This window comes from Diabrotica undecimpunctata, chromosome 4 (assembly GCF_040954645.1).
Source record: "Diabrotica undecimpunctata isolate CICGRU chromosome 4, icDiaUnde3, whole genome shotgun sequence".
Lineage (NCBI taxonomy): Eukaryota > Metazoa > Arthropoda > Insecta > Coleoptera > Chrysomelidae > Diabrotica > Diabrotica undecimpunctata.
The window spans coordinates 98,037,234-98,050,993 of NC_092806.1; the positions used below are offsets into that span (position 1 = coordinate 98,037,234).

The 13,760-nt window shown below is 30.1% G+C and overlaps 1 protein-coding gene across 2 annotated transcripts in view; it reads right to left on the minus strand.

Annotated features, from left to right (window-relative positions):
• Positions 1-13,760, minus strand: part of LOC140439821 (uncharacterized) — a 376,019-nt gene that overhangs the window by 22,101 nt on the left and 340,158 nt on the right. For both annotated transcript variants that reach the window (XM_072529974.1, XM_072529973.1), the window contains exon 5: positions 2,326-2,479. In XM_072529974.1, coding sequence (XP_072386075.1) covers positions 2,326-2,479 — 154 coding nt within the window. The remainder of the gene's footprint in view (positions 1-2,325; positions 2,480-13,760) is intronic.

Here is a 13,760-nt window from a genome sequence, read left to right on the forward strand (position 1 = left end):
TCTCGATTTTAAATTTTTGGTGCTTAATCCGTTATTACATAACGCAGTCCATATATATTATGCAAATATCTGGGGATTTTGCGTATGTATACAAAAAATTACATAAAATTTATAAACTTCAATTTATTTCGAGTTGCAGATTTTAAATAAAATTTCTCTAACCGTAGATAATGGTATCACTAAATAACTGGAAATTCCAATATTTATTTTATTTCAATATTTCAGTCTTCTATATTACCGGTAGTACCTATAGATACTACCTAATATTTTTGGTATTATTGTATTATAAATTGTTATTGTTTATGTTTTATTAATATTTAATAAATATTTTAACTATTTCTGAAATATCAGTGACTGTCATGCAATACTCGTGCAGTTACTTAAATGAAATTTTCTTCTTTTGATTATATTATATTAAAATCCATTACATATTGCATGCAAAAAAAAATTTGGGATAGATCAATATGTCTAAACTGCGTCACATTTATCCAAAAAAAAAACAAAACAAAATCTAGAAGGAAACGAACAAGATACTTTTAATGAAGGCTTGTGCCCTTCATTAATCTCTTTAAATATACTGTTTTCAAAATTATTCAAAAAAAAAAATTATTTCTTAAAAAAAATATAAATTGACTATTCCAAGTGAAAGAACTAAAAGATAATCCATGTCAACTCGTTGTACTCGACAGTAATAGATAATATAAAAACTAATATAAGTGACAATTACTTGACCACTCATTGATCAGAAAGATATATCGCTCTTGTTATGATTCATGTTCTAAGCGATCAGATCTTACCAAAATCCTATTTAATTCTATGCAAGCAATTAGAAAAAAAAACTCTGGAACAATATCACTTTTCAACAAGAAGAAATAGCAAAAAGTTTTCTTCTTGTAGCTGTTCCTAGCCATCAAGTATTGCTTTTTTATCCGACGCTGCACCATATATGATCAGGGCAGGATAAAATTTTAAAAAAACTTTAGAACAACTTAATACACGTTACTTGTTTAGCGAATGGAATGAATAGAGTTGCGGAGAAGATTAAACAAAATTTCCTTTTGTAAACTTCCTGATATCAAGAATAAAAAAGTATTCCTTAAATCTCCTATAAATATTCCACTTTATAAAGAAATGCTTTCAAATATTCCACTTTCCCCATAATCCGTTCTAACCCGCTGGGAACATTGTTGGAAGCCGTTTTTTTTCTATCCAGACTATTTCGTGGATTTAAAAAATATAATTAACGCTTTATTGGATGAAAGTTCTCAATCTTTGCTAGATGCTAAATAAATTTTTAAAAACAATGTTCTTGAGCAGCAATTTTCTTTCATTAAATCAAATTTTAGTTTGCTTCAAAAAACTATAACTTAATTACAATAATCAAAGTTGTCCTTGGTCGAAAACATAGCCAAGCATATAAATAGAAATAAGATCAGCTTGTCAAAATGTTAAAGGTAATACTGAAAAAGATATTTTTAAAAAATTTTAAACAATAAGTAAAAAAAACAATAGTTTTCAGAAACTTAGTGAAGTAGCTGACGTTCTTGTTGGTAATTTTTGCGAAGAAATATATTTAGAACCAAGTATTTTTGTGAATTTAAAATATGCTCTCATTAAATACGTTGATGTGGAAAGAAGTTTTTTAATTTACAATTATATGTATACAGATATACTTAAGTCATAAGCTTTTATTGGAAAAGTTTGAAAAAATTTGGTCATTTATTGTTTTCATAATTTTAGGAAATAGTGTTTTCCTTTTTACTACTTTCATTACAATTAATTAGTACATTAACATTACTTACTTAGTTTTTAAATTTATTTATATTGTTTTCTAATTATTAAACTAAATATTAATTAATACACTATTACTAAATATATGTTTCCATTGACAGTATGCATATTTTTTTAAAAAAGCACTGCATATTTAATGCATATTTTTAAAAAGAAATGCATATTTTTGGGTAAATTAGTGCATATTTGCACGTATATTTTTTTGCATATTTGCCTGTCTAGTTATTAGAGACATGTCTATTTACATGATTTTAATTTACATTTGGGTACAATTTTTAAAGTAATTTAAAATTCGTGAAAAGATTCTTTAAGACATTTACAATGTTGTTTATTATTGTTGATGTAAAGATTGTTGTTGAATTTTTTAGGATAAAGTTTGCAGTTTAAAAAGTGCTTTACATTAATAGTTATATTACATATATATCACAAATTTTTATTTAATACTATTCTTTTGATTTTTATGAATGCCTATTTAATATATATTTCGGGATAAAAATATAAAGTTCAAAGATAATAATAAATCAAATAACGTACCATTTGTTCTTGGTTCTCTAAAACCAGGATTTCCATAGGTCGTTGCTTCGGCAGATACTGAAACTGTAGTAGGATCTCCTCCCTCTCTTCTGGCAAAAAACATGTCATAGAGAGCCATCACAAATAATGTAGCGTTTAAAAAAATTAACAGCAACTGCAACAATAAATTTATATGTGTACATTCAAAGAGTCTCTTAATTATACTAAAAACATGTGTCTTTGGAAATTAGAAAAGTACAAGCACTGAACTAACGAATTATTAACGTTATATTGATTTTGTGGTAAATTTTGGAGAAGTTCGTGAATCAACAAAACTCGTTTAAATTATTCTAAAGTAAAATGTATAAAAATAGACTAACAATTACTGTATAAAACTACTATTTGTATACTCTCTGGCTTGCTAGCAACCAAAACAAAATCTTAATTGGGTCTCGTCGGTGTCTGAAGAGAGTCATATTTTATTTATTTAATGTAAAGCTATTCTACATTTAATATAATTCCGGTCAACAAAACGCGCAATAATCAATGCTAAAAATCAAATCTAATACGTGGTCTGTTAGGTGTGTCTGGTATGCTTTTTCAGTCATTCGAGTACTGTCTTACCAATGTTTCTATATTATTATAAATACGTATTGTTATATAGCCAACTACTTATAACCTTAAATTATAAAACTGTGAATTTGCAAAGACAAAAAATAATTACTTTTATTTACATGCTATTGGGTGGAATGAGTACCTTAAGGGTAATATTGCCACTCCCAAGACCAACTAAAGGAGAAATATTTTTGAATGAGATTAGCACGATATTCAAGCTTAAATAAAAAACACACTGACAGTTCTAGAAACCTACTTCGAATTAAAATAAATCAAAATCAATTATTGTATTTTGAGAAAAAAAGAAAAAAAAGGTAGGCTAAAAATTGTAAACAGAATACATAGTAATTACAGTGAGGCAGAAATATACGGACGAGCAATACGATTAGTAGAAGGTGGAGAAAGAAGCACAAGGTGAGACTTAGTTGGGAGAGTTAAAATACCAATACAAACAATATATTGTATACATAAGTAGCTACATATCTTTACGAATAACAATAAATATATGGTCAATTTATATACCTTAACGCAATAAATATATAATTAACATTGAGTTGATAAGCTAGGAAACTTTATCAGGAATAAGGTAGGGATTAGAGAAAATATAGTACATATAGTATAGAAAATAGTACAAGACACCTTACCGGACAATGTTTACATTCAATGAATTCCGTATCAATAGTACTTATTAACAACAGCACCATCAATTATTTTTCCCAAGTAAATCATTCTTCTTCTTCAAGTGCCATCTTCATTCCGAAGGTTGGCGATCATCAGGGCTATACGTATTTTCGAAACTGCTGACCGAAACAATTCGTTGCTGCTACAGCTATACCATTCCCGTAGATTCTTTAGCCAGGAGTTTCGTCTTCTTCCTATGGACCTTTTTTCTGCTATTTTCCCTTGCATAATTATTCGAAGCAGTTCATATCTTTCGCCTCTTGTAATGTGTCCCAAGAATTGCAGTTTTCGTTTTTTGATCGTAAATATGACTTCCTTTTCTTTATTCATTCTTTTCAAGACCTCGACATTTGTGACTCTCTCGGTCCATGATATTCTCAGGATTCTGCGATACATCCACAGTTCAAATGCCTCTAATTTTTTGGTATCAATCTTTTTTAACGTCCATGACTTCATTTCGTAGAACAGCACAGAAAGTACGTAACACCTCATCAGGCGAAGTTTCATTTCAAGGCTCAAATCTCTTCCGCAGAACACTCTCTTCATTTTAGTGAATATGGATCTGGCTTTTTCTATTCTTATTTTGATTTCTGCTGAGCTATCGTTGTCTTCATTTTTAAAAGTGCCTAAATATTTGTATTTGCTAACTCGATCGATAATTTCATTGTGTAAATATAAATTTTGGACATTTTGTGTTGATTTCGATATTACCATAAATTTAGTTTTCTTTATGTTCAAAGATAGTCCATATTCTTCGCTGCAGTCTGCTATCTTATTCACCAATGTCTGTAGCTCTTCAAGTGTGTCTGCGATGAGAACGGTGTCGTCGGCAAATCTCAGATTGTTTAATCTAACACCATTTATTTTAATACCTACGGATTGCTCAGAGAGTGTTCTATTCATTACGTCTTCGGAATAGAGATTAAACAGGGTTGGTGACAGTATACACCCTTGTCTCACACCTCGCTTTATTTCAATTTCTTTAGTGGTATTATTCTCAGGAAGAATAGTTCAAACGATAATATCGTGGCTAAGGGTTATATAGTATTGGAAGAACACCAACGAAGATAATCAAATACACGCAGCTGTACTTACAACAAATTTGGCGTAATGCCAACATCATGGCACATAGGAGAAGAAGCAACTATTATGACCAAAAATCTCAATACACAACCAGAAGCGAATTACTAAATTAACTGAGGCAAATTAAATACCCAAGAACGATTATATTAATTACCTATCTGATTTATATAGACGGAAGACCCAGATGAAGTAAGGGACACGCCGAAATCGACATCTTCAAGCTTAAATTATATATGAAGTGGATTGAAGTGGATAATTTTAAAATTCCTAAAATTAACATATAAAACTATTTTTAAAATAATTGCCTGTACTATACTTTATATGCTATCTATATTGCCAATATTTTTTGCATGTGGTTTTTTTTTTCTTCCTATTCTTATCGGTCCTTATCTCGTACAAAGAGAGACATGTTGTTCCAAACATGAATATATTATTCGTATAAAAGTATTGGCTTTACCAGTTGTCAATAAGTCAAGAAATGTATTTATCACAAAAATATTATGCCGCAAAGACGTTTAGAACTAGTGCAGCTCGAGCGATTAGTTCGTTGGATCCAACAAGGTATAACTCAACAAGAGGTTGCTATGAGGCTAAATGCGTCGCAAAGTGTGATAAGTCGTGCATGGAATCGGTATGTAGCAACTGGATCTGCAACATACAGGCATGGAGGAGGAAGAGAACGATCTACAACTCGTCGGCAAGAAGAAACCCAACATTCACGGCTTCCAGAATTAACACTATCTTAAGGCATGCTATTCGACTAGCGATTTCCAGTCAAACTGTCAGAAGACGGTTACATGCATCCAATTTAAGGGCTAGACGGCGCGGATGGGTAGATCCACGACTAACTAGAGAGTCGTCTAGTCGTCATAATTAATGAGACAATGACTGCTACACGATATCGAGACAAAGTCATAGTACCCATAATTGTTTCATATTTTGGTGCAATAGGCGAACAATTTGTTCTGATTGATGATAATGCTCGCCCTCACCGTGCGAGAATTGTTAACGAGTGTATATAAGCTCATGGAATTACAAGAATGGAATGGTCACCGTGTTCACCTGATATCAATTGCATTGAACACGTTTGGGTCGAAATGTCTAGGCAACAAAACAGGCTCCTTCAACCGCCCCAAACCTTAGATCAGTTGGCCAATACATTACGCGCGATTTGGGAACGTATACCGCAGCAGTCCATCAATAATTTAATAAGAGGTCTCCCAAATAGAGTTAGAGCACTAATGCGACACAGAGGTAGACCCACACACTATTAATTTTCGGGATATTAGAAATTGAGCAGGAATGGAAATTTTAGGTTGTTAATTTTACAATTTTTGTTTATTTTCTATTTTTTTTTTTAAAGAATTTCTTTCTTTCGGTTCATCTATATGAAAATACGAAGTAAAAATGAATCTCTTTTTATATCACTCCATTTTTCTATTTGGCCTTATGAACAAAAAATAAAATACACATTTTCATAATATCCACTTCAATTGTTGAGAAGTGTATATATATATATATATATATATATATATATATATATATATATATATATATATATATATAATATTATATATACGTATATAAAAATATATATATATATATATAATATAAATTTATAAATATATGATACAGTAGGTTTTTAAAATAGTCATGAATATTGATCATATTAATAAAAAATTGTTATTATCATGTGGTTACTTCATATAAATGGTTGTCTCATCCTAAAGTGTAGATTTTCTTTAATTTTATACCAATATGTACTAAAAAAAGCTATAATATATTCGTCAGACAGCAAGAGGAAGCGTCGAGATTCTTGGAGACATGTTTAAAGAAAAACTGGAAAAAAAAGTGGAAGTATATAGGTAAATAACTTAAAAAGAAGAAATGTTCATATGCACTCTATACCATATACTGATAGCCAGTTGGATCATAAACCTATATAGGTGAACTAAGTTATCATAAGAAAAAACACCGTTTCCAAAATTAATTAATAACGAGATTAGTATATAATTGTAGTATAAAATACATCATTTCTCAAGTTCCCAGTCTTCATTTACGTCTATCGACTCTGTCTCCTGGTCGTAGATCTCCCTCTCTAAAAATGCCTTTTGGACTGCATTAAGCCATGTTATTTTCGGTCTTGCTCGTTTCTTTTTTTCGCTCAGATGGCTACCAATCTAATATTATCTTTGATAGGCGATGACGATGGTCTGTTATTTTCTCTACATGCCCGTACCAAACAAGCTGGTTTTAGTTGTATTTCTTAATATTAAATTGTTAATATAAAATTGTTAATATTAAATTAAGCTATAATTAAATACGTATACATACATTATAAATACGATGAGCTAGGTTATTATAGTCAAATGCATCAGCATCATACGTGATTATCTCCTTATCTAAGATGAGTGCATTGGACAGGAATAAGTAACGGACATAGTTGGTGACATCGATTATTCTCTATAATATTAATAGCGGCTTTCCACTAGAGAGCCATTATTTACGTCTGAAACTATATCGATTGGGAATAAAAAGTGTAGATAATGTTTGGTGTATAGCCAGAGGCGTAGAGAGGAAGATAAAAAGTAATATTTCTTATGATCTCTTTTGACCACGTATTGCGGTTATCTTTAATAACATAAATGTTATCATGGCTGTTATCAATCAATAGCTTTTGTCTTCGTCGCATACATTTTTTTTGTGCATCCATTTTTGTATTTATTCAGTTGTATAACATCCAATTAAACTTTAATTCATAATATTAAGCAACCCAAATCTTAACCGCACATGAGCGGATTATAGAAGATGGTTAGTGTGCAGTCAATTGGATAACAAGGCTCTGGCGGGAGGGTACAGGAAATTATCCCCTATCACAATTATAGGTATACCATCTAAAAAAACAAAATTTTCAACGGTCTCGGCTTCATAATTAAATTCAATTATTAAACATCTACAGGTTAAAATAGCAGTTTATTTTTTTGAAATAATATTTTTTGAAAACAATTTTCGGAAACGTCAAAAACAAAAGTAAAATATAATTTTATTACAATCAATATTGTAGTTTAATCCAATATAAATACAATAATTGCTTAAAGATGCCATAAGAAGTTTCAAAGATCAGGGATCTGGGAAGTCTTACAGGATAAATATATGGAGTTGGTACATGAGCTTAACAAAAAGAAAGTTCAAATTATGTGCATTCAAGAGACAAAGTGGAAAGGGCGGAAAATCTAGGTGAAGAACTTGGTGGCTCTGTAAAAGATGCGAGTAAAAAAAGTAATATTTAGAAATAAATAACTCTTAAAAAAATAGACTTTAAATTTGTATGTTTTACACTTTGGCAGATATAAACCTGTTTTTAATACAGATCACGAGGAGGAACTTGTTTTTTACATTTTGAATACGGAAAGTAAACTATTTGCGTTTACTTTGACTGAAGTTAAAGTTCTTGCATTTGAACTAGCTGTAAGAAATAATGTACACCATAATTTTAATACTTAACAAACATAGCCGGCAATACATGTCTCTACTTGTTTTTGGACAGACAACCGAACCTTCGCTTGAGAAAACCCAAAGCAACATCCATTGGATGTGCGACCACTGTATAATTTTTTTTTTTAGATGTTAACGGAGGTATGCGGCATACAGATCTATATTTAGACGAAAATTTAACGGACTATATATATATATATATATATATATATATATATATATATATACATATAGTCCTAACAACGCACGCCGTCGACATTCCACAAACCTCCGTTGCCCCCTTTTTTTTTTTTCCTTGGCTTGGACAATTGTCATTCAGCCAGTCACAATCAGCATGAGCTTTATTTTCGAATTTAAATATGCATATAAATATTTAAAGAATTAGTGAAACATGATTAATATAATAATAATAATATAATTATTCCGTAATTAGCTAATGTACATACTATGTTAATAAATACTATATTATACCTTTATTATAATTCAGTTATTGACAGACGTGAAATACATAGTGTATACATCTTACAAATAAAAATATCTACCTACTATGTTAATAAATACAACTATGGTAATATATATTTTTTTTTAATCACTACGTTAGGACATAAACCCGATTCAACACCTCGGAGGTTTAGATCCTCTTAGTGATTGTTTTACTATGTTTTAATTTTTTTTTATTTTTTTTAAATTTTTTTTTTTAATATTTTTTTTATAATCCTTTTTTTTTATTTTTTTTTTAATTTATTTTTTTTTATTTATTTTTTTAATCTTTTTTTTTATTTTTTCCAAACATAGGTTACAAATCTAATTACAGGCACACTTTACTATCAGACAAAAAGTTTATCAAGCAGTCAAACATTTTCTTTTCATTAAGTGATAGTAGAAAAAGAATATTAACAGGAAGTGGGATGTTCTTGTCCATCATTCTTTTAATAAGGTTGTTCGTGTGTTGTTTATACTTTTGACATTCAAAAAATATGTGGTTTAAGTCACTTTTAATCTGACATTCTTGACAAATATCGGAATCTAATATATTTATTTTAAATAAATGTGCAGGATAACATGCATGACCAAATCTAAGTCTACTGATGGTAGTTATATATTTGCGAGGGAGGATGAAATTGTTATACCAAGGTTTTTTTGGAATATTTGGTTGTATCAAACTATATTGTGTTGTTGAAATACTACAGTACTTTTCCCAGTGTGCTTTCCAGTTGTTCATTTGTTCAGTTCTTGAACAAGCAAAAGCATCTATAATGCAAGGATGATAGTTGGTTAGTGTTCCATGAATGATGGAATTTTTAGCTAACTGGTCTACGTGTTCATTATATGTAAGTCCTGAATGTGCTTTGATCCACATCAATTGTATTTTTTGGGTGTATTTATTAATTTCACATAAGCATTTTTTAATTAAAAAAATGTACGGATTAGAAGTACTACATGGTAGTTGCGGTTTTTGAATAGCTGTAAGTACAGATAATGAATCAGATAAAATTACTGCTGAACTATAGGATGCAAATTTAAAATAAATTAAAGCTTCATATATGGCCGCAGCCTCGGCACTAAAAATAGAGAAATTTGTGGGCAGCTTAAACATTTTTTCTATAAATTTATCTGGAATATAAAAGGCACAACCAGTACCCTTTGAACTTTTAGATGCGTCTGTATAAATACAAACAGATTTTGGCCAATTTGTTAGATAGTTGTTTAAAACAATACGACTTATTAAAGGGTTCTCATGATAAATAGGTTGTATTATATGTACTTGATCCAGTAACTCAAAGAAATCTTTAAAATGTATCACTTTATTTGCAACTGTAAGTTCAGTATCTTTATTTGCAGTATTTCGAAATGCTTCGCATAAGGGAGGAGAATTCTTGTGAGTCCAATATTTATTTGTTAAGTCGAAATAGTTTAAACTACTAATATCTTTATATAAACAAGTGTTGTAACAACGAACTTTAAGGAGAAATTTTTGACTGAGATATTCTCTTCTAAATTTACTGGGCGGTTCCATTGTCTCAACATAAAGTGGTTCAATAGGGGTAGATCTCATAGCACCCATGCAACACCGCAAAACTGTGTTTATAAAAACATCTATACGGCCTAAAATATTGTTACTAGCGGATCCGTAAAGTACAGAGCCATAATCTATAATGGACCTGATATAAGAACGATAAAATAGAAGACATGTTTCAACATCAGCACCCCACCAAGTTTTTGTAATTGATTTGAGAAAGTTTAGTGCTTTAGTACACCTATCAAGCATAAAATCAACATGCAGTTTCCAGGTCAGTTTTGTATCCAAAATCATACCCAAATATTTTATCGACTTACAGAGGGGAAAATAATTATCATTTAATATTATTTGTTCTCTGTGAGGCAAGTTATGTCTAGTGAATATACAAATGTTAGACTTGTTGTTTGCCAACTCAAAACCATTTTTTCTAAACCACCTACAGCAATATTCATAAACACATTCCAATGTGTTTAAGCCGTCATTGTATTTTTTAGATTCAGTATAGATACAGAAGTCATCTGCATATTGTATTGTATTAAATGAAATTTTTTCGATACTAATATTATGAAAATCGGCTGTGTAAAGATTAAATAGAAGTGGACTTAAAACTGAGCCCTGTGGAAGACCCGAACTATTAAAACGTGGTCCAATGAGTTGATTGTTTTCCATCCTAATATATATTTTCCTGTTTAAGTAGAAATTGACAATATTTTGGGCAAGCAGGAAAGGTATTTGGAATTGTTGAATCATTTTTTCTTTTAGCATATCTAAATTAACACTGTCATATGCACCTTCAATATCCAAACATAATAGTGGAACATACGTATTGCGAGAATATGCATTTTGAATGTGAGTTACTACGGTAGCGAGTGCATCCAAAGTACCACATCCTTGTCTGTAACCGAACTGAGAATTTGGAAGTAGTTTTTTCTCACTTAACCACTATTCAAGCCTTACTTTTAGTATCCTTTCTAATACTTTGAGAACACAAGACATAAGTGAAATTGGTCTGTATGATTTTGCCAGATTCGGATCCTTCATTGGCTTTAAAATTGGGATTACAATAACTTCTTTAAATTCATCCGTACCTGCAGACATAAATTCGTTAAATAATTCCAATAAAAGATCTTTAGCGATTGGAGGAAGCAGATCAAGCATAGGATACTTAATGTGGTCATAACCAGGACTTGTGCTAGAACGATTATTTAAAACATAGCTTAGTTCTGTCTGTCTAATCGGTTGAAGTAAAAAGTGGTTTTTGTCGGTTACTATTTTCTTAGGTTTATTAGGCATAGATATCACTGTTGGAGGAGCAATTATATCAAAAAACTCTTCTATCCAAATATTTTCAAAAGATTTTTTTTTTGTTGGTGATTTTCTGTATAACTTTCTAGCTTGAGTCCAAAGTACTGATGATGGTATTGATTTATTAAGAAAAGAAACCCAATTGACCCAGCTTTGTTTCGCAATACTTTTTAGTTGTTTTTTTGTACTTGCCATGTTTGATTGGCATTTTATATAGTTCTCAAAATTACGTTCTTTTTTATAATTCATGAGTGAATATTGCCGGTTTTTAATAATAGTGTCACATTCAGAATTCCACCAAGGTGGCGGGTTTCGAGTTTTTGGCTTAAAAGGTTTATATTGTGGTATTGCAATGTGAGCAGCATAATTTATACCATTCATTAAATGTTCATATTTGCTTGATGTGTTATTTGGAATTTCAGTATTTTGGTTAAAAAAGTTTTGTACTAAAGAAGTATATAAAGGCCAATTAGCTTTTTTGATGTTCCATTTATTTTTTGGTAATATTTTTTCTGTTTCGGCTTTAATGCAAATTTCCAACTGTATAACAAAATGATTTGATCCTAGCGTGTCTGAAGAGATAGACCATTCAGTCTTACTAACAAGATCCGGACTGCAGAAAGTTACATCAATCATTGAGTAATTCTGGTTAGGTTGAGTTAGTATTGTTGGTTGTCCATTATTTAAAACTGTAAATTCAAGATCATCTGCCATTTTAATCAGCTGTATTCCGATTCCATCATTTGTACTTGAACCCCAAATAGTATGATGGGCATTAAAATCACCTCCTATTATAATTGGTTTTTGTAACTGGGAAAATATATTAATCCAATCACTTATCGTGCATCTTATTTTCGGGGCTCTATATAGTGACATAAAACTAATTTGACTATTTCCATATTTAATTTTTATAGCACATAACTGTATTTCATTATTGTAATTATTATTTTCAATTTTTAGTTTAGTAAAACAAATTGATTTATTTATCAGTATAGCAACTCCACCATAACCATCCAACCTATCATTACGAACAAGATTATACCCATTAAAATCATATAATACATTTTTTTTAAACCATGTTTCACTAATAAGAGCTATGTCTATTTTGTTAGTTACTAAATAATGCATCATACTATTTTTATTTGAGACAGCAGAACGAGCATTCCACTGCATTATTTTTAACTTAGGTTGACAAGACATTTTTTTACTTAGTATTAATCAGAGTACCCTCCAATACCTGTTCAATATTATTGACTATTAATTGTTTATCTATAGATCGTATATCATCAAAAGTTTGTATACTTTGTAAAAGCTGATATATAAAAGTAGAAAGACTTTCAGTTACATTTCTTTTAATTTCAACGTTTTCATAATTTGGTACAATTCGATTAACAGGTAAAGGTTTATCAGGTCCAAAAACAAAAGGAAACATTGGTTTCTCAGTAGACGACTGTGTAGTTGGTGAATTGACTTTTCTTTTTTTATTTGTTTGAGATTTCGTAATATTTAAATCAGTGTGAGTAAAAACAGAATTTGGCTTGTGTGAAACTTGTTTAGATACCGGAATAATTTTACTAGTTGTAGGCAAACTAGGAAAATCCCTTTCATATTCTGCTAAACATTCAAAGGAGTTGTTACTTACAAAATTTGAAAAGGGCTTTTCACAGTAATTACGTGCTTCTACAAAAGATATGTTATGTTCAGCCATTATATTTTTTATTTTTTTCTGTTTTTCATATTGTGGACATTTATTAGATATCGACAGATGGTTCCTACTTTTACAATGAATACAAAATACAATTTCTCTATTACAATTATGATCTTTTTCTTTAATTTCACTACATTGAATACACCGTTCTTGTGTACTTTTACACTGTTTGGATACATGTCCAAATCTAAGACATTTATAACACTGAACGACTTTTCCAATATACTGTTCAACAGGACAAAATACCTTATTAAAAGAAACATAATTTGGCAGAACGTTGCCTTCAAATGTGATAATTATTGTCTTTTTATCTATGAATTCAACTTTATTATCATTAACAACTTTACGTTTAGTTCTATATATATTAATAACTTTAGAAGATGACTCTATAGTATTTATTAAATAATCTACGTCATACTGAGTATCTACGTCCCGTACTAAACCCTTGATTTCCAACAAATGATTAGGTATGTACGCCTTAAGATTTTCCAATTTTAATGCTTGATTATTTACTAAATTATTTTGATCGCCTTGATGCGATTTCTACCT